Source organism: Nicotiana tomentosiformis, chromosome 9 (genome assembly GCF_000390325.3).
Source record: "Nicotiana tomentosiformis chromosome 9, ASM39032v3, whole genome shotgun sequence".
NCBI classification, from domain to species: domain Eukaryota; kingdom Viridiplantae; phylum Streptophyta; class Magnoliopsida; order Solanales; family Solanaceae; genus Nicotiana; species Nicotiana tomentosiformis.
The window spans coordinates 32,120,077-32,142,082 of record NC_090820.1 but is presented as its reverse complement, the minus strand read 5'-3'; the positions used below and the strand labels follow the sequence as shown (position 1 = coordinate 32,142,082).

The following is a 22,006-nucleotide window of genomic DNA, read 5'->3' as shown; positions in this document are numbered from 1 at the left end:
CGTAGTCTCAAAAGTAAACACACAGCTCAAACCGATAAATGCAACAACTAACAGCAAGATTTCTATAGTTATATTGATAAAGAACAATGAAAAACAGGAATCAACTAGGCATGCTTCACAGAGTTCAAATAAGCAGTTAAAGTACGTAGACATGCGATATTAGACTAAGCAGGATAACTACACATACTGAAATAGCTCAATTAAGAATGAAAATAGACTAATATTCATTTAAACGGTATAACTCAAATGAAAGGGAAAGCATTTTGCTACTAAAATCTTTTTTATGTAAAAAATAGTGAAACTAATCATAATGTTTTTCAGGTATTAACTATTAAGAATCAACGATCACAACGATAACACAAATCATCACGTAAATGAGATTGGAGTTGTAGTTTAGAGGTAACAACGTCACCAATAAACCCTACTATTTAATAGTAGGGTACTGATCTCACCAACCGAGGATCGGGCGTTTATTAAGATGTCGAAGATTTCTCTTAAAAGTAAATAGTAATGCTTTTCCTTTCAAGCCTTCTACCTTATAGTTTATAAATGTTATCTCACTTATCTTTTATTTTCTCTCAAGATTTAATTTGAGTTGTTATTTCAGTAATTGCATTTCCTCTAGTTCCCCTCTTCTTCTCTCTATTTAATTATTTTTCTCCAAGTATTGATCATGGGCTCACCGCCTCATCCCCACATTTAAAAAGGAAAAAAATAAGTTTTTTTTCCTTCTTAAAACCATATAAATAAGCTTACGAGAAAATCAATTTAAGTAGAGGATAACTCTACTATCATGTACATATATTTTCTTTAAAAGAAAAAGATGAGATAATATATATTTTTCGAAGTTGTAATCGACCCTTTTTCATCTCGCTTAAGGTTCGTTCTTTTAAAAAAATGGTGCTTTCTCTTGAGAATGATACATGAGATAAGGATAATAATTCCGTAATAAAGTTTAGAATTAACTTTATTTCATGTTTGTTTGGGATATTAGCTAATTTTGAAATAAATTTTATATTAAAATGACGGAATTAGTTATCTTATAAAAAAAAGTGAAATAACTAATCACATTAATATATCAAACATTTTACCAAACTGACCCCTTAGTGATAACGTGACGCAGTAGTTTTACTCATCATGTGATTTACTGTTTGGACTATTTGAAAAGCACTTATTCGAATCCAGCGAAAAGCTAAGTCAATTAGTACAAAGTTGGAGAGTTATCTAGATACCTCATTAGTACCACCTCCTTCTTGTGTACGTCTAATATTTTGGATATCCATTCGCAGTTCTGAAGTCCCTGTCTATTTTATTTTAGATGTATGTTTATTTTCAGACAGCTTTATTTATTCAGACCTTTATTTGTATTTACTCTAGAAGCTCGTGCACTTGTGACACCAATTCTGGGATGGTAATTAGACACCGCCGTTTTTATGGATTATTTCACTATATTTCAAATTTTGCTTTCGCATTTATTTCTTTGATTATTAATAATTTAAAGATTGTTTAAAAATTGGTTAATATTATTATAACGTTGACTTGCCTAGCAAGTGAAATATTAGGCGCCATCACGGTCCGAAGGTGGGAATTTAGGATCGTGTCACCTCCACCCGCATATATTAGGGTGAGGCGGTAGGGCCGCTTTGTGTAGGGATTGTATGGCCACTCAAAGATTTTATTAGCCCATGTTATCATTACTGACCCGAAATGATCTTCCGACCCAACTTATTTACAACTTGTAGCTATTGTCTATTTTCGGTACATTTATCTTTCCAAGACCACATTCTCACAGCCTTTTTATCTTTCTTTCATTCTATCCAATACACAGATCTTTCTTCCCATTACCATTTTCAATCCTTTCCTCTCTCTTTCTCACCTTTTTCTTTTACTGTGTCTTCTTCGTCTTTCTTTTTTCTTTATTTGGTTTTTTTCCCTTCATTTTCCTGCCCTTCTCTATCTCTTATTTCAGATTTATATTTTTTTCTCTTTATTTTTTACTTCGCACTGAAAATACTTGTTTGAGTACCTAGAAAGATCACAATTTTTTTAATTCAATTCTTAGAAATTTCAATTACGATGCATGATACAAGACTGGCAACAAAAGTCGTGGGGCTTTCTAGTCAAATGACGCTGTATAGTCACTGTAAAAATAATAGCCGGAAAAATATATAAAAACTGTATATTTTTTGTATATATATACATTCTTTATATTATATACAAAAAGTATACAATTTTATACACTTTTTCGACTACCAAATGTAATTAGTTTTTGGCGCGGGTATATATATATATATATATATATACACACACACAATGTATTAAATATTTTATATACACATATATAGAGTTGTACATATATACGATAATTTGTATTATAGTTTTATATAAAAGTTATATGTATATTATTATGCTATGTATAAAAGTTGTATATACATTGTATCCTAAGTTTGGCAATGTACTTTGTGTATATTGAGTGTATTCCGAACGTGTTTGTGTATCCAAGGCTATATTGAATTTTTTTTATACATGACTATATAGTGTATATATACTACACAATATGTATATAGTATAATATATACAAATTATATACATAATTTATACATGATTGATACATATCGTGCAATTGTATTTTTGTATAAAAATTGTATATAAACTGTTATATGTGTATAGAAGATGTATATTTATATTTATATAGTATTTAAAAGTTTTATATACAGTATTTTCCGAGTTTGATAATGTATTCTTAGTGTATTCCGAGCGTATTGTAAATTTTAAGTGTAAAATATATATATATATATATATATATATATATATAGGAAGTAGTTTGGTCGTTGTGGAGAAGACAATTGGTTTTCTTCTTCTTTTTTGTAATAAATTTTTTGTATGAATTCTCAGTCTTTCTCTTTTAGTTACTTCTTAAAAGTTGTATAAAGTTGTAGTTTTATATAAAAATTATATATACACTCATATAAAGTTGTATATACATGGTACTTGTATATTAATTTTATATAGAAGTTGTAATGACACTGTTATACAATGTTAAAACTATATATGCAATGTATACTAAGTTTGGCATCGTGTCATTTGTGTATATTGAGTGTATCCGAGTATGTTTGTGTATCTAAAGTATATCTTGTATACATTGTGAAATGTACATCTCTCTCTCTCACACACACATATAATCTCGTTATCTGTGTGTATTTTTTCTTCTTGAGTTGAGTTTTTAAGTAAGTTTTTCTCTTTTGAAAAATATTTTATTTTTTTGAATTCACCAGCTTTTTGGACTTTTGACCGAATTGTTTTGTTTGTGTAAAATTAAAAACTTATTTGACTGAAATAGTTTTATACTTTATATTACTTTGAATTGAAATTATATTTTTTATTATTGTAATTGAGATTTCTAAGATAAAAAATCACTTGAAATACTTGACATGGCTTAGAATGCGACTACTGTGATTTTTATTTCACTGGCTAGCTGTTATAATTAGTTTTTAGCTTCAAATTGCATAATAGATTTGTGGGCTAGAGCTTGTCAAAAGTTTCAGCTGAGTGGCTAAAAGTGAAATTGCCTAAAAAATAAACCAAAGTTAGAGTCATTCAATAATAGTTCATTAATCAAGATTAATAAAAAAGTATAATTAAAAAAACTCAGGTATTAATTATTAGGTGAGAAAAATAATTAAGATTATCTTATATTATTTTAATATTACTTAGTTTTTGTTTATAGTCAACTTTAAATTCAACTAGAGTTATGTTCACTTAAAATTTGGTAAATCAGTTTTGGACAATCTCTCTTCGTATTCAAGTTGATTATAGCATTTTTTTGAGCCGCGAAGAAGCTATGGGTTGATCAAAATCGGGGTTAAATGCATGTGTTATTTAGATTCATAATTTACATCAATATTTTACTTTCAAATTTTATCCTATTAGTGTTTGCTTATATGTTTGAAAATTTCTATGTGACAAGATTTCTTCCTTTATTGATATATTTTAATATAACTAATATTATTCATTTTCAAGAACTTACGTTTTTAAATTTTTATTTTCTAACTCAATTATATTATTTAATAATATATTATTTATTGTTAAATTATATACTTAGTAAGGTGGACGCTTATGTTGAGACTAGTATCAAATATAAACAAGAACTACAAAATAGATTCTTCATTGAAAAACTCTAACGAAAATCCAGTGTTTATACCCTTTGAGTCTTTGACCTTGGGAATTCGCACGTGGCTCTGTTACGTAACATGACGGCAAACATCATCTCTTTTTCCAAACGGACACGCATTTTCTTCTATTTCTTTCAGTTTCGTAGCTGAACTGAAAAATACTCTTCAAAATGAACCCAACATCTATGTCTATACAAGCATCACTTCCCCATGATATTGCCCTCAAAATTGCTTCTTCTCTTCAGGTAACTTCTTTTCTCCTTTTTTTTCCTTGAAAGATATTGACTTTATCCACTTTCTAATTGTCGGTTGTCAGAGAAAATTTCTCTTGGTTCTAGGTTCTTTTTTTAATTAGATTATGCTTCAAAGGAATTGAGTTTATTGATTTTCTGAGTTCTGTGTTGTTAAAAAAGGTTATGCCCTTTTGCTTTGAAAGGAATTGAATTTATTGGCAACAATTTGTTTTCTTCACCCCCCCCCCCCCCCCCCCAATTTTTTCTTTGTCTTTCTAATTTGCTATTTTTTCTTGAAAGGGGTTGAATTTATTGGCTTTCTGGTTTCTGTATTTTGGAAAATTTTGGTCTTGATTATGGGTATTTTTTTTCTTTTTTGAACTATAATTTTGAAGGTAGCTGATCTTTGCTCATTGGGGAGTTGCTCTCAGTTTTGGTGGGAGTTATGTGGGTCTGATTATATATGGGAGTCTCTTTGTAGAGAAAGATGGCCTGCTCTTTCTCTGGAGATTGAGGAGTCTTCATCTTATGTTAACCAGACTCATGAGGTTAATACTGAAGTGAACTCTCTTTATCTGCTTTAAGTAGATTGAAATATAAATGCATATGCACATTTAGTTTATTGGCTTGCAATGAGTTATTTACGTTTTGCAAAATTCTGACAGCAGTGGCGGAACTAGAGGGTCCCTTCGTTGGAATATTACACCGTATATACAAGGTCAAATTATTTTTTAGGTATATATAGTAGATGTTGAATCTCCTTGGCTTCTTCGCGTATTTACTTCATTATATTTTGAATCCCCTTAGTGAAAATTTTGGCAGATTCAACAGTGACTAGTGGCAGACCGAGGATTTTCACTAGGGGGTCAAAATATAAAGAAGTCAACCTACGAAGAAGCCAAGGGGTATCAATATATATACACCCCGACGACCGAATACATGTGGCTTCGCCAGTGACGATACCAAGAATTTCGTTAACGGTGTTCAAGATTTAATATATACGTATAATAAGTAATATGTAACCTATATACATAGTAAAATTTCCGGTGAATGGTGTTCGCTCTGCCCCTGTGTTCACTAAATCTTTTGTACTGTGGTATTTTATGTTTTCCTGTGTATATAAGGTTGGAATTAGCATGAAGTGAAAACCCCTCAACAAAGTTTCATTCTTTTTTATTGATATGAAGGAATGTAATCTATGGTCCTCCTTCGACAGTGCTTGCCACTTTGGTATCGATTGATCAGTCACCTTTTATATGTTTGAGGTCTTGAACCTTGGTGTCTCTCTGTCTCAGTGTGTCTTTAGTTTGAGTCATATAAATTGATGCGAAAAATATCCATTTTTTACTTTTCCAGTTATAAATGCAGGAATGGAGAGTGTTTTATATAAGGAAGCACAATGAAATGGCAGGAAAAGCAGCAGGCGTAATTGAGTTTGTTGACCGCTGTTTGGCATTTGAGTCAATTGAGGTTGGGCATTATCTAAAAGCAGTTAGAGAACTGGATTCAATGCAGTTTGGATTCGAAGATGTCCAAACATTCTTCCTTAAATCCAAGCACAATGTGCTGCTGAACTTGATTGGTTTGCACTACTGCATTATCTGGCTTGGTTTGCCGGTAACTACTTTAACTGAATGCCTACTTTTGTTACAAACCTGCTAACTGCGCCAACTTTTCCATTTATGCAGGCAGTGAATAGGTGTTTATACCACTTGAACGTTTTTGCTGAAAAATAAATGACAGATTTGATTTGTGTTTTACTGCTTGATCTGTTATAGGAGCTAGATCTTTTAGTTGACTCTGATACCAGCACAGTCTTCTTCATAGGGGTTAGAAACTTTTTATTTTCCTTAGCAGGGCGGTGGAAATATTTATCTATGCACTGTAAATAGATTATGGATTCATTTTGTCTAGTTAATGTATCAAAAAGTTAGTTTCAAATAATGATATTGGAGTAAATTAGACAATTGCATGATATTGGAGTAAATTAGACAATTGCTTATACGATAATTGATTTATTCCTTTTAGACTCCCGTAAAATTGTTTTGTACAAATATTAATTTTTTTCCTTTGATAGACGTTTTGCATCCTGAAGTGGATATATGTGCTGAAACACAGCCTAATTATGCTAGCGTCTCTGTATCTCTCTCTCTCTCTCTTGCTGTCTGTCTGCCTGCGTTTTAGCAGGACTCACTTTTTTGATAGGCTACAGAGGATCATAAAACTCCTGCTTAATTTCTTTCTTTATTCTTAAAACTCCTACTTACTACAACTAATGCTATTTAAACATTTAAATCTATAGCTTAAGGGTGTAAGTTAGACCGTGTAGAAATGAAGTGGTAACTGTCGTAAGAGTCAGATTGGGTTGTAGGTACTCTTTTACTAAATGAACAACTGCTTGCAGCTGGATCTTTTCCTTATGAAATTATGTGCTCTCTGTCCATCTTCTGTGTATGGCGCAATTGGCATGTACATCTGCGTTTATCTCTATAAACAGTGATTAAAACTTGATCATCTGGCACTAGAGTAGCATCTTGCTCGCACCAAGACTTGATCTGGTATCAGCCTTATGGTCTATGTTCCTATTTCCTAAGGACGCTTCATTTCCAAGACTTGCAAGAGTTATTCTAAGTTTTAAGCAGGCCCTCTTCGTTCTCTGTTGTTGCTGGAATTCTAGTTCCTTGGACTGTGAATAGTTTTATTGCATGTGACGTTACGTTAGTTACCTAGCTTCACCCTGGAATCAGCTTCTTGAAGTTATTTGATGTTTATTTATCTCTACTAGGGTGAATGTGTCATGGAAGTCCTAAGTAACTACAATATTTCACAAAGGCAAGTACGTGTACAATGGTGGAAGCTCGGGAGGTGGTTTTATGGCTTTCGTTTGCGCGATGAATTACACACACGTACTGTCTATTTAGAAGATGTTGCGATAGGGAAGGAGGAAGAAGTTCTCGGGGTACTTCACCGAGGTGCAGTACATGAGGTGATACGTGTTCAGATCTCAGCTGCTAAACCTGCATACACATCCTGGTCATTCCAAAGTGCACAAGACCCCAACTAGTAAAAGGTTATTGTATATCATGTATATATCGGTTGTAAGTAATTCACCTATACTTCTGCATAAGATAAAAATGAATAATTGTAAACTCTGATGAAGTTTACTTATAATGTATCCTTTTATATTTATGTTCTTGTAAATAACAAAATCTCACGGGGAAAGAAGCCTGTGTTAATTGTAAATTTGATGATTGTCGTGTGTGGAAAGCTGCAATGCCACATTGTTTGTATTCTTTTACTCGAGAAGTAATTAGTCTTGTGTTTGTCTCTTTACTTGATTTGATTCTTTTCATATTTCATATTTGAACTCAATGAATATACGAGAGGTTTTAGGAAGGCAATGCCAAATCATGAGCCTATGCATTGAGCTCATACGGAAGTTGCAGGATGTCTTGGGATCTTTTTGTTCATATACTATATTTCAATCTTATTTATTCGAATTGTCTGAGCTATATTATATATCAGTTTTATTTGTGTAATCTTTGCAATTTCTATACAATTTCTATAGGAAGTCTCCTACCAGACGTTGCCTTTCACTATAGGCTCCCTTTTCCCGGCTGAACTCTGTCATGGGGTGGAGGGTGGATGTGGGGGGCTGTGATACGTGAAATGAAGCGCTGGGGTAGGGTGAGGGGTGGGGGTTTTGGGATAGGGGAATTAGTACGTGTGTAGCAGTTTTCCTATAAAATGCCTAACATCAAGGAATCCTTAATTATCACTATAAATTGTATATAAACTTGTAATTGTATATAAAATGCCTAAATAGTGAAGTTAAATAAGTTTTTAAATAAGTACGGATGCCCATTATTGCATCAATAAGCCGGCATTAATGTTTTACGTGTTAATCCCAAAATTGGGTTACACGTACAGAGGATGTTCAGTTATGTTGATATCCTACCTACCAACGGTTTGTGTGAAAGTTTGCAAAAGAGGTTTATAGTTGACTTGAATCATTCTATCTTTTGCCGTAAGATTTTGGATTGAATGTTCAAATTCTCTGATATATAGTGAAGTGAGAAAGTGCCTTAAATTACCATTTGCTGAGTTCATCAGGTCTTGAAAATCTGCTTTAATACTTTATAGATTGTTAATCGACTTATTATCAAAGGGATGGTTTCAACAAGGAAACTTTTCACGACATAATGGAGTTTGTTAGAGACAAATAGCCAATATATCAGGGTCTCCATCTTGCCCCTGCAGCTGCCAATATGTCTCGTCATAACAAAATTATATTGTTCTAGGGTGCATCAAGGTTCAGTCTTCGGGGTTGATATTACTAACCGTGCTAATCTTGATATGGAAGTTATTCTTGAGCGCAATGCTTATAACTTCCTTCCAAACCTTGCGGCTACTGAAGTTTCATCTTATTCATCTACATATGGATAAGATTCCAGTCTAGTCTATAAGAGGTCTAGAAAAGAAAAGAACAACAAACACTTTCTTTGTTCTATCAAGAGGGTGTTATATATTTTGTCGATTTTTTAAAGGATGGATGGAATGAAATATTAGAGAATGAGTCTTGTTCCAAGCAAGAAAAAGAACATAATGGGGCATACAAGTACCATGAGGATCTAGGCATTTCTCCTTTACATCAACAACAAAAAAGTCGGTGGAATCTCACAAGTAAAGTCTGAGAAGGATAGTGTGTATGCCGATCTTACCCCTATTCTGGGAAGGTAGAGAAGTTGTTTTTGACAAACTCTCAACTCAAGAAGGATGAAAGAAATAATAGAATAGGCATTTCTCATTTGCTTTCGGGTCAATTGGTTTTGTGGCCCATTACAAACTTGTATTTAGTTTTATGACCCCACATGAGAGATTTATTTTTACACATAAGAGATCTTTCTTTTACACGTAAGAGATCTAAAAAAGATATTTTCTTAAATTCAACATTGTAAAAGGCCATGAAGGCCTAAAACCTCTTTGCTTTCATGATTCTACAAGTAAATGTGAAGTCAACTCTAAAACGAAAATTCAAAGTAGATATTGATTCATAAGATATGGAGATTCATGATTGACAAAGATTAAGAAAGCAATTGAAACAGACATTACACAATCAAGAAAAAATGAACCAACCCCGCAATTTATCTTTACTATATACATGCTCCTTATTTCATCAATTCAACATCTTTGCCTTTTTGAGTAGACTTTTATTCAAATCAATAATTCAGAGTAACTGACATGAAAGGAAAGTTAAACAGAGATCTTTCTACAAGTTGAAACTTCAGAATTATTTTGCTTTTACAAATACAATGAGTGATAACAACAAGATGGATTAAAAAAAAAAAAAAAAAAACTAACATCGATAAACCAAGACACCTCTCAGTTTTGGTGGAGAGTGGCAGATGACCATCAACACAAGAGCTAAGACCATCACTAGTATTATCTTCAAGTTGTCATCACCACCATCATCTGATTCTGAGCAGGAGCAACAAGATTTCCCCATTTAGCGCTAATTGAATTAGAGGGAAGACAACAATGGCCTCCAACTTCTAAAGGTAAATTGACTTTGGTGGTAGACTTTGATAATTATATTCGTTTTGCTTAAACGTGGAAGATTCCACTCTCTTAGGGGGGTGGGAGTGAGTTGGTTTCTTAATTTAAATTTGATTGAAAATAACGGTTAGTAAAAAAAATATCATTTTTAAAAATATATGTTAAATTGTATCTGTACCTTAAATATCCTACCAAAACACATTGATAAATATAGGGAAAATTCTTCTATATTTTTCATTTATTTATCTTCTTCCGACTTCTGAATTTGGTGGGGCATTTAGATGTTATTTGGTTCAAAACATGGATATTCCAAGATTATAATTCTAGGATTATAACCTGGACAACTTCTTATCTGAAAAAGACATTGCATAGTCGCTCTCAAGATACAACCAAAAAATATTTATTTTTGTATATATATACATTTATGTATGTTATAAACAAAAATATACAAATTTTTTATATAATTTTACGTCTACCGGATGTAAATAATTTCGGCCGCAAGCTAAAAACGATCTTGCCCTAACTTATTCCACCTTCTACATGGGATAAGTTATATCAAGATTCTAGTATAAAAATAATACCGATAGCTAATACATCTAACTAAATATGGAACAAAATTCAACTAAAATTTTTATGGCTATAACCCACCTAATCCCTTAAACCAAACGGCTTAAGGTATTCATTGTTGGAAACTTGGAATGACGGATTTAAGACGAGAGTAGGCCAAGGGAGAAGAGAAGTGCAAAGATCATTGAATTTTCAATCTTCTTTTTCCGCAACTCAATCAACTAATAGCGGATCAACCATATCAACTCCCAATTTTGTATCAACAATATGAATTCTCATTGTTTATGTTGCTTGATTTAAACCCAATCCAAATAATTGTATCTTAAAAAAAAATTAGGAGTTATCAACAGTAGTCATTCAGCAACTGCATTAACCGATTTAGTTTCTGATATTAACTGTTTTGAAATTTTATTTAGCGTCTTAAAAACTTTTATGAGTATACAATTTTGATTCTGGCCTGAATGACATTTCCAAGCTACAAACTTTTTAACGTTTGCAAATTTTGGGTTAATGTACCTAAATCAGGCGGGGGTGACAGTAAGTGGGCATTCATTCAAGAGAGAACTGAGTCATGAGGATCTAAGACATTATTTGATCCAATATGCTTGCACAAGGTTGAAACGAAAGCTCCATAAGGAGTAAGGTCAAGTCACAATCTACAAAGAAACAGAGAAAGAAACCGCAGAGCATGATCTAAAAAGAAATTACCATTGTGCTGAATCCAAGGAGGGGAAGTCGTTCGCTGGAATATTACATTTACTCAAACTCAAGATGCATAGAAAACACAGAATAGAGCAAGCAAAAGGGCCATAAAAGATTGGAAGAAGCTAGGCAATCTCATCTCAAGTATCTGAGGCGATTTTTACCTCTTGCTGCGATCTTAGCCATATTGTACAAAAAGTTTCAAGCTCCTGATGCAACGCAATCAAATGTCCAGGGAGGCAGGATTTACAGAAGTTCGACTTCAACTTGGACGGGATGTTTCTCCTCCCATGTCGACTGCAGAAGTGCATACAAACATCACTCATTTCACTATGATCTGTGCAAATCATGCCAAGTATTTGAACAGGTTCGGGTTATCTTTGTCTCTCTCTAGGTAATCTCTAGTTATCAAATCTTCAATTCTCTTCTTGATAGCTTTGACGTCAGGCTGTGGAGTTTTTGAAACAAAGAAATTAGCTCAACTAAACTTGAATAACAAACACTATAATTGAGTAGGAAAAGAACTCATCATGTGGATACCTTGAACATGCGTCCCAACTGCTCAACACACTCCATGACTAGTTGCTGGTAGCCCAATACTTTACGACTCTTCATAATACGCACAATTGAAGCATCTATAGCATACCGCCTATCCTTGTCAACATCTTCAATTACCTTTTTCTTCTCATCCACAGGCGGGAGAGGTATCTGCATTATCATTACACCAAAACCCTCACAGTTCAGTAACGTAGCGCAACAACTCATAATAGAAAGGTTAACTTAACTCGTCACTAATTATACCTTGATCCTCCTCATTTTGTCAGCGAACCTTGAGTTGAACTCAAAGACATCAGTTGGAGAAATCGTTTTGGTGCTTGGCTCCTTGAATAGAATCTTATATTTCGCACATGAAAGAGAATGAAGAAGCCGAACAACATCATCATCTGATAGGTTTAGTTGCGTCATGATTTCCTGATAACTCAATCTATCTGATGCATTAAATAGCAACAGAGCAGAAGCCTATGAAGACGGAGGACTAAGTTTCAATCTTATTTTCTCATTGATAATCTCATAATAAAAAGGCTTCATTAGTTAAGCCAATCTGGTCAACTAACCTGATAAGTAGTGACAACGAGCTCAATAGTCTTTGGCTCAAATTTTCCATTTATGTTGCAAGTGCCCAAAGAGTATATCCACGTCAGTTTCCTGTGCTTCGTTTTTGTTTGATAGAACTCCTTGAATACTTCAACGCACCTAACCTGATAATACATCAGCAGAAAATGTATCAGTGACATGTTGTTCAAGAAAACCAAGACAAATCAACTGCACAATGCCAATTAACAGATTGATATGATATACCATCTCTGCTGGGAGGTTGAGATCAAAAGACTTGTAGCTGGGCCAGAAGCCAGTAGTCAAGACAGTCACCGTCAAGTCAATTCCAGGATTGGCTGCTGGATTGTTGCTCAAATACTCCTCAAAGCTAGCTTGATTTTCTCTTGCCAATGTCAAATCAGTGACCTGTAGGAAGAGAAGAAGAACGTCACAAGAGAACAAAGCCTCAAATACAGCATAATAATCTGGATGGCGTACCATTCCTTCCATCTTTGATGTGAACTGGCCCCCACACTGCTGCTTCAACTTTGTCAGGATACTTCTCTCATGTTCATCATTGGCACTCTTATCAAATAACAACCGCCGGGCTAGCTTTTTCCTGGGAGACAAAAATCGGAAATCACTAAGTTGCAACAGAGAAGCTATCACTAAGTTGCAACAGAGAAGCTACTATCCTAGTAGTGGCTGAGAAGCACAGTAGGGGGGAACTCTACCTATAGAATTCTGCAAACAAGTCCTTATCACTAATATATGCTAGCAGCTTTACAACCTGCAAGTGAAATTTATTATCAGCTTTCTCCTGCTGCAGAGGCACGAAGAAAAAGCAGACGTTCTTGAGGGAAAGAAGGGGAAAGGGAGCTATGGAGCAAGAGCTCACCTTCTCCAGCGTCTCTTCAATGGCTTCATCACTCAATTTCTCACTCCCACCTTTTTTGAGAATGTTGTCGCAGAATGTGGCAAGAAGTTCAGCACTTGAGCTACCAGCAACACCCTTGTTGCAGAAGACTTCAAAAGCTTCTTTAAGTGCCTACAAAAGTAGAAAGTGATAAGGGGGGCAGATATTAGCAATCCTAATGCACGGAGTAGAAAAATTAAATTAGACAAAATGCCATGCTCCAATACATACCTTGTGAAAAAGTGTGTGGTTTTGGAAACAGTTATTCACATATGCCAAATATTTATCATGAAGCTCAATCACTTTCCGAACAAAAACCTGAAACTTCAGAAGTTCACCACCAAACACATATTCAAGGATCAGATAACAGATTTACTAAGGGATTACCTGTTCCTGCAAACCAACCACATCTCTCTTCTCTGCCTGTTGAAAAACAGTGGGTGATCAGATAGAATGCAAGACATTGAGCCATTTCTGTTAAAGGCATTCACAAAGAATCACCAGTCTCATCTTTTATAGAATGATCCACAAAAGATATCAAAACAACCAACTGACCATAACTATGACATTGTTCTAACCAGAAGAATGGGGGAAAAGTTTAAATACATTTAAAAACGATCCATGACAAAAATCATTTGTTGGTTCCCTAGAGGCATGTGGCAATTACTCGTGCTCGTTCTTTCAGGATAAGTATAAAAGTTGACACGGGTTTCTGTTTTAAAGAAACTTTTACTACCTCTTCGCAGTAACATTCCTAACCACCAAATTATCGATGGTCAAGTAGTGGAGGACAAATAAAGTAAACGAAACAACACAATCACAGAGATGAAACCAAACTTTGTGACTTCAAGCTTTTGATACCCAAAAAAAAAGATGTTAACTAGAAATCTCTGAACAAAAATAATAAAAAGGCACAGACAGGAAAATTAAAATAAAAAGAATAGCAAGATGCTCTAATGTAGATATGATGTTAACTAGAAATCTCTGGACAAAAAATCATCAAAAGGCACAAACAGGAAAAAATAAGAATACCAAGATGCTCTAATGTGCAATAAATTGCTAGTCTTACAAACAATGTAGGATGTGGTACACAATACAATATCGAACTCATCTCCCTTCTTAATGGATTACTGTTATGATTGTCTAGGTCACAGATATTGTCACTTTTTTCACTTGGTTTTCAATCACTTTGTACTTGATGCACTGTGCAGCAGCATGAGGGTTATTGAATTATGAAATTATAGATAGATATGTTAAATTATCTCTCCCCAGCCCCCTTTTTCTCAGTTCATAATAGATACACGTGTTAACTTATGAAATTAAGCTGATCAGACACTTGAATACAAGAACTTGGCATATTAAAATAGCAGAAAATTCTGGTTTGACTTGTTCCAAGTAAGTCAAACTGTTGAAACACTCAAATAAGGAAAGATACTGCTCAAGACCAAAGAATTTGAGAAAAGGCTAAATCTACAAACCTTTTTGTTGCTAGCAGCATCTTCAGCCTGTTTTACCAAAGCTGTACCTTCAGCGGTAACATGCTGCATTGAGAAAACTAAGATATATGAAGTAACTAACAATTATACAATTCAAGAAAATGTGAGATAATTAGATCACAAACCTGCTTAAATATACTAGCCACAGGGTCTAAGCCTCGAGGAATCTTAGAAAAGAGCCTATACATCCTTGATAAATCTTCGACCTATCAAAATCATGATTTCATCAATGACTGCAAATTTTTCAAAAACCAGGACATTAAGACGCTGCAAAGTACCTTATCATCTCTTAGTAATGCATGGCATCCAGAGTGCTCCTTCTCAAGAAGTTGAGTGGCATACACAGACAACAACTCATGTTGTACTTTCTGTAGAAAGCTAAGAGTAGTAAAGTTGCAACTAATAGAATGCTGATACGCCAGATCCAAAAAGATGGGAACAACAAAAACTATATTTGTCTATAACGGATGCAGTTAGAAACATCCTCCATCTTTATGGCTCGAGTCCCAGTAAAGCAAAAAGATTAAGAGCTAGAATGGACCTCTAGCAACTTTGTCTCACTACTTGAATGGAGATAATGAGAGACCCTATCCTTCTCCCGTTTCAGGCACTCCTCGGCCTAAAGGAACATTGACAAGAATACGTAGGTTAACATATGACGTTAACCAGAAAAAGGATAGATAGAAGTAGCAACGGAGAGAGAGAGTGATAGAATTAAGGGGTCGCATACGCGGTATACTAACTTTCAGCATATAATCTGGACATGAATCTTCAAGGATCCAGTTAGAAGCTTTGCGAGAATAATAAGCCGCCGTGTCCTTGAGCATTGCAGCTTCAAAATCGTTCTCATAATAATCCATTTGGCCCATTCCAATTTCAACAAATATGTCTAGCACATTCTTCAGTAGAGCTCTATCAATTTGCTCTCCCTCACGCTCTTGATCAATCTGATTAGATGATTGGTATTACTCAATCAAAAGGAAAAAAAAAAGGTAATGAAAACTCAAAGGAAGCCAAAGAGATACCAGAGATATGACAGCATCCCTGACTTTGCCATTCAACTCTTGGTAGACCTGAAATAGCAAACAGTCGCCAGTAAGATGAATGATATAATCTTTTAGTAAAAGGACCTGCCAGCAGATGAGTATATATTGCCAAACTAAAACCCAAATCCTAAAAGAGGCTAAAACCAGAAAACTGAATTGAAAGTCATAATAAAAGCCATGAGCTGAACTCAGTGCTTGATAATTTAACCAAGGAATCAGGTGAAGATGTATTATTAGATGACAACAGAAGCAAAATTCTGATTAGAAGAGGAAAAGAGAGGGAGAACCATAAATTACCAGATCGCGGAAGCAAGTTAGTCCAACTTCATTAAGCCCTGGCAGAGATCTCCGGGCAATGAAATAGCGGTCAAGATAATGGAAGAAACGTGATAACCATCTGACCATAACCTTATGGTTTGACCACCTTTTTACTAGCTCTCGCAACATGAACTCGTCATGTTTTTCTCTCAGAGAAGGCAATACCTGATCCAGAAGTAGCACTATTAAAATGATATTTAAGAATGTCAAGATATAATTAGTTGGAGAAACAAACAATTAGGTAAACAAACTTTAAGCCAAATTTGAGTTTTCCAAGATTTTAACCTCTTAAGTGAAATTGCATGCCTAAATTAACAAACAAAGAAATCCATGGAAGTTAGCTGTATTTTGTAACATTTCTCCACTTGCCCCTTCGGCCTTCCCCTTTTCCTATTATATTCTAGGTGATGAAGAAGAAGCAAGAACAGCTTTCTAAATTTAAATCTAATACAATGTAACTCCTCTTTTAAAAATCAAATTTAGCAATAGTGTGAATGAAAATTAAAAATACTACGCTTGTCAAAAAAGCAGCTTCTGAATTAAATTCAGATCCTAAACAAACCTGTTAATGCTATAGAGGTCCCAGTATTAAATGTTTTGACACATGTAATCATAGAGTGCACCAAGAACATTACCCGCACTAAGCCCTCTCAGCTTACATGCTCAAAATCCAAACGTAAAGATGCAACAAAAAGGTTCGCCAGACTCAGTTGTATGATAATGGGAAAAACATCATTTTATAAGAGTCAACCAACATACAAAGAGAGCAAACATCCCGGAATGATACATAGATAGAAAACATCCCAGAAAAAATAAAAATAATGCTTATTCAGCTCCTTTTTCCTCCTTTCTTATACCTCATTAATGCTAATGAAGTGAAATGTGAGTGAAAACCACAGCTACCCTTACCGTTGCTGTGATATATTCTTCAAAAGATTCACGATATTTGTCATATAGCTGTTGAGAGTAATCATGTGGAGGCTTCTGAGTACACATATTGTAAATTGTCCTGTTAGTAGAATTAAGGAGACAAAAGGTGAACCAAATCCAAGTTATCTACAACATCAAACCCCAAACAGTGTGGGTAAAAGGATACGTGTACAGCATCATATAGTCCTCTGAGCTAAATTGTGGCTCTGGCAGCCCTTCTAGAATGTTTTTCAGCTTTGTAATGCCCCTTTGCATGAATTGCCATCCCTGGTCTAAATCGATTGTGGTACGCTGATTCATTGTAATTTCAATATCTTCACAATTCAACAGAATGCAACCCTACTCAAATTTCAAACACCTGTGGAGTTTCCAGACTAAATCATATCATCAACTAAACTCAACAAAAGCTAATAAGAAAATCAAGCAATCTTTAAGCCAGTAAGAAAATCAGATCAGATTAATATTTGGCTTTATTGTTGAGAAGAAAGGAATGTTTGACAACACTGGTGCTCTTATGAAATCCTCAAAATCTGATGTTGGCAGGCTACAAACATGGCTTCATTGATGAAATATGGAGCAGAATATTTGGGTTTCAAGGCATCAAAGTTGCAACGGGTACCATATATAGTATCAGGGCCTGTTAAGAATGATGCATGCTTGAAGCGCACAAGTACCTTGAGGCATTTCTGGGTCGCAAGAAAGAGGGAGTAGTAGAATATGACTAAAAATCAACAAAAACAACAACAAACCCAGTAAAATCCTACAAGAGGGGTCTGGGGAGGCTAGCGTGTACGCAGACCTTACCTCTGCTATAAAGGTAGAGCAGACGTTTCCGATAGACCCCGTTCAAGGAATTATGACTAAACATCAAGAACATAAAAACAGAATTACGTATTTGGAGGCTTAAAATTCAAGCAATACGGAGAAAGAAGAATATAAAGTAGTACCAAGAATAAAGTCCAATAAAACTTAGTCATCACCAGTAGAACTGCATAAAAAGAACAAATCGAAGGTCAGTCACTGGAATACTCCGAATTACCCACAGTTATAAATGTCCATACTGGCAAATCTAGTGGGTTGTTTATTGCTTCAATATCATTTTGGTCTTTTGAAGATCATTTACCCCTCTGAACTAGATATTTAGTCATAGAGGAATAGGACTTTCAGTATGATGTATTATAGAGCACAAATGAAAAATATATGTGATTGAACAAGTCCAAAATTTAAAAAGTGCTGAAATAAGCCTAAAGTAAAAGTAGTAAAGAAACAGGGGATATTGTGAGCACCTAATTTTGAGGTGTGACAGATATCACCATATCACAGAGAGAGGCCTACAAGAGTATGATACGACCTACATGACCGGGAAAAAAAACCCTAAGACCTCATTCACTATCCATATTTACTTGCCGAAAATGTCTGAAATGATATTTCATAACTAAATAACCCACAAGTCATAGTTCTTTCTGTTTCTTTCTTTATTCAGCTATTCATGTGAGCTTGCTACTTATTCATGCTTATTGCCCAGTGAAAAGGAATTCTACTCTAAGTTCCATTTACAAATCGATTCAGCAATTTTTTAGCAAAGCTCTTAGCGCTCTTTGTCCAGAATCCGGAATTTTTCCCAGAAACTGCAGGTACCAACACAGTAATAGCATTTTGGTGGCATGAGACATGCCGGCTGGTACCATATGATATATCTGTAAAGCAGTAATTGAGTGACAGAAACACACAACATAATTACTTGATCCCTACCGATCCTGACATGGTTCCAGGAGACCCTGACTTGATAGGAATTCCATAACCAACTTGCTGACCAAGTTATTCCTAGGGCCATATAAACTAGAGCTACCGAAATTAAACATTTTGCCCCAACAAAACACGAGCTAATGCTATTCAACATTTTTCAGGGTTCCACCCAAGAAAGAAAAAATGTATACAACATTTTTTTCTCATAAAAGTATATAAATAAGAAGTTAAGTTCTATGCACTAATGGTGTTAAAATATTTACAGAATCAAGTCATTTATTCGATAATTATAGGTAAATCTCTAGATAAACATTAATTGATAATCTGGTAAAAATGGTAACTAACTTGCTATCACCAATTAAAATTCACTTATGGTGAATATAGCTTAAATCCTATAAATCAGAAAAATAAATAGAACTGAGAAAATAAAAAAGTAAACACACATCTAAGACCACAGAAAAGTGTGTGAACACTAAAGTTTCACGCCGTTGATGAAATATTAAAACTCCGGGAATCAGTGCTTCGTATTGAATAGCTAGTTTACATGAATGCGGTGAATAATTGCAACAAATAATAACCAGGAAATGGAACTCAAACCCTACTAGTAATCAACACTAAACCTCCACTAAACCTAACCAACGAAAGTACAAAAACTCTTAATCTCAGAATCAATAATAGAATAAAAAACAACAATACTTAAAACCTTACAACAGCATAAAACTATTCCATCAATCACAGCTCTGAAGATCGCCGCAAATAAACCACAACATAACAACACAGTTTCAACAACTACTCGAAATAAAAAAGAGCAATAACAAAATCAATCAGAAGCTAAAGAAAAAGCAACAAAACTAACCGCCGCATCAACTATGCATCATACATATAATACATACATACACATGTGTCTATACATACATGTGAACATATACATGTACATCGAATCGGAGCTCATAATTTAACTGAAAAATATACCGAAGATGTCGCCGGAGAGAGAGAGAAGGAGTTCGCCGGAGAAGTGATCGGAGAGTCTAGAGCTGACGAGGGCACGCGATGGAAGTGAGAAAATGCATTGATGAGAGGAAGAGAATCGGGTAAGATGTGAATCTCTCTCTCTTTCCCCTTTTATGCATTTTTCCTGTTTCCTCCAAAAGTTCCCACATACTTCTGATTATTTTCATTTTTGCCGCGGTAATTTCTTCGGTTTTTCCTTGCGGCTTAATTGCAATTTCAGCCCTACCATTTCTGGTTTTGTGCATTTCTATCTCATGTACTTAAATCTAAATTTGTTTTGTGGCAATTTTATTATTTTTAGAATAGATAAGAGCACAATGACTACTCTCCAGCCGAGGGTCTATCAGAAATAGTTTCTCTACCCTCAAGTTAGGAGGAAGGTATGCGTATACATTACCCTCCCAGACTCGACTTGTGGAAACTCGATGGATTTGTTGTTGTTTATAAAAGCACAATTGTTTACCCGTAAAATGGTATAGATGAATTTGTAACGTGGTTTATAGACAAGTGAATCGATTTGACCCAAAAATACGAAATGAATAAGAATAGAAATAAGATTATGAAATAAGATTAAAGGAAATGCAAGTGTGGTTAAGTGTTCAGCTTCTCCGATAGTAGCGGCAAGAATATAATTAAGAATGAAATAAAGACAGTAGTTCTGTAGAATGAGAGCAGATTATAGTTTTTTCGTACAGAATGTTTTCTTCCTACAAATGATGCGAACTCCCCTATTTATAGCTTTATTTAGGGAGACAAGATCCTCAAATCAAGCTCCTATTGAATGAAAATAAAAGCGTCATTAATGACTACATAACGGTTGGCTATAAATGCAGATATTCTCTGTAATGGGAGCCAATTGAATGTTATCTGATGATAATATTTTGAATCTTTGTTATCAGTTACTCTGACTTCGGGATACATTCAGCACAGGTCGCATGCTTGCATCCGGTGCCAGCTGTTTACTGACTCACGCCCTACCTGTCTTTAGCCCCACATGTCACTTCGTCGTTTGCCCAACTATCACTGACCAACTTTACCCCATACAGATAGTCCCCCTACTTTCCAGTGACGCAACTCAGTATTACCAAGAAGTAGATAAGAATTCTTTTCTTGGCAAGAAAGTTCCTGAACGGCCTCTGACACTTGAAAGGATGCACATCTTCTCGTATTTAATGACCCGAACATGTGTTATTCCGTGATTCAACCAATATTTCTGCCAGCTTTGTAGGTAATCATGACCACGATTTTTGTCATCTATAACTTTTATACTACTTCTCATTTTTACTCTTTACTTTTACAACTTCCTCTTCTTCTCCAACTTACCTTAGAACCCTACTTGCAAACTTCAACTTTCTCAATAAAATTTTCTTTCACAGATTTCTTACCGTCAACCTTCAAAAACTCTACTCTTCTCTTCGGTGAAGGCTCAAAAAAGAACAAAACAAATGAGAACGATGTTGAGTCGGAACCTCCTAGCGTAAACACTATCATACCTCTTCATCTTAGCATGAAATCTAACCTTCAAGAACAAAAAAGAACCTGCAAACCAGGGTTCATGTATGATCATACATGAGATTCTGACTTTGGGCCCTTTCCAAACCAAGGTACATGTATGATTATATAGGGTTCATACATGTTTATTCGCCCCTAATGAGGTAGAAAGGGTCAACCTCTCCAAACCAGGGTTCATGTATGATTATACATACCCTTTCACTTTGGGCCCTTTCACTTTAGGAGTGGGTGAAGGAGTCGACTCAGTAATCTTAGAATTTTGCCACCGGTACCAAATCTGCTTGGCACAAGTAGGCCCATACGTATGGCATACGATGGCTTGCCTCCGCTAATTGTGCTCTAAGACCGGGGAAAATCTAACTCTTGCACATGTGATGAACCTCTACTTCTCTAAGATCTTCCGCGGGGGTGTGCTAAAACTCAGCAAATGCAGTCATCATGCCCTTATCAACAGTGCCGATGATGACAACGATCGTTGATGGATGGAATGGTTCGTTGTCATTGCTACCAGGGTCCATGGACATCCTCCCGACCATAACGCCTGCTATTCCTGAATCATGGAACTTTTTTCGTAAGTCTTCAAGTATCTCTTTTCTTTCCATGTTTTTTAAAACACCTTCCTTTGTTACTAACTTTATACTTTCCATATTCCAGCTACTCATTGGAAACTACAATGGGTTCAAGATCTGGCCCAATGGGTACAAAA

At 35.0% G+C, this 22,006-nt stretch overlaps 2 protein-coding genes across 5 annotated transcripts; one reads left to right on the top strand and one right to left on the bottom strand.

Moving 5' to 3' along the window:
- Positions 1–4,244: 4,244 nt before the first annotated feature.
- On the top strand, positions 4,245–7,738 carry LOC104090934 (uncharacterized). The gene is made up of 4 exons (XM_009596141.4): positions 4,245–4,417; positions 4,801–4,953; positions 5,774–6,022; positions 7,191–7,738. Exons 1-4 carry the CDS (start codon positions 4,343–4,345, stop codon positions 7,467–7,469), a joined length of 756 nt encoding a protein of 251 aa, XP_009594436.1. The 5' UTR covers positions 4,245–4,342; the 3' UTR covers positions 7,470–7,738.
- A 3,322-nt stretch (positions 7,739–11,060) lies between these two features.
- LOC104090935 (cullin-1) lies at positions 11,061–19,919 on the bottom strand. Of its 4 annotated transcripts, none has more exons than XM_009596142.4 (22): positions 19,750–19,910; positions 17,979–18,019; positions 17,836–17,891; positions 17,198–17,389; positions 17,011–17,110; positions 16,081–16,266; positions 15,763–15,810; positions 15,481–15,684; positions 15,279–15,356; positions 15,016–15,105; positions 14,863–14,943; positions 14,720–14,782; positions 13,629–13,664; positions 13,473–13,565; positions 13,224–13,373; positions 13,060–13,115; positions 12,824–12,944; positions 12,590–12,751; positions 12,346–12,489; positions 12,032–12,250; positions 11,771–11,938; positions 11,061–11,678 (listed from the first exon to the last, which is right to left on the bottom strand). In XM_009596142.4, the coding sequence occupies exons 4-22, from the start codon at positions 17,329–17,331 to the stop codon at positions 11,577–11,579; spliced, it is 2,235 nt and encodes a 744-aa protein (XP_009594437.1). In that variant the 5' UTR covers positions 17,332–17,389; positions 17,836–17,891; positions 17,979–18,019; positions 19,750–19,910; the 3' UTR covers positions 11,061–11,576. The 4 variants fall into 4 exon arrangements, 2 of the variants coding, with proteins under 2 accessions (XP_009594437.1, XP_009594441.1); XM_009596146.4 differs by having other exon boundaries at positions 13,473–13,559; XR_011411244.1 differs by lacking the exons at positions 11,061–11,678; positions 11,771–11,938; positions 12,032–12,250; ... (3 more) ...; positions 13,060–13,115; positions 13,224–13,373 and having other exon boundaries at positions 13,492–13,565; positions 13,629–13,715; positions 19,750–19,919.
- Between the last annotated feature and the right edge of the window lie 2,087 nt (positions 19,920–22,006).

Bases quoted from the DNA above. Each gene is read 5' to 3' on its own strand.
- LOC104090934 (XM_009596141.4), top strand. From the start codon at position 4,343: ATGAACCCAACATCTATGTCTATACAAGCATCACTTCCCCATGATATT. The intron at 4,418-4,800 runs GTAACTTCTTTT...ATAATTTTGAAG, and splicing joins AAATTGCTTCTTCTCTTCAG to GTAGCTGATCTTTGCTCATT. The intron at 6,023-7,190 runs GTAACTACTTTA...TATCTCTACTAG, and splicing joins TTATCTGGCTTGGTTTGCCG to GGTGAATGTGTCATGGAAGT.
- LOC104090935 (XM_009596142.4), bottom strand. From the start codon at position 17,331: ATGAATCAGCGTACCACAATCGATTTAGACCAGGGATGGCAATTCATG. The intron at 15,106-15,278 runs GTCCATTCTAGC...AGCTTTCTACAG, and splicing joins GTGAGACAAAGTTGCTAGAG to AAAGTACAACATGAGTTGTT. The intron at 14,944-15,015 runs GTACTTTGCAGC...TGATTTTGATAG, and splicing joins CATTACTAAGAGATGATAAG to GTCGAAGATTTATCAAGGAT.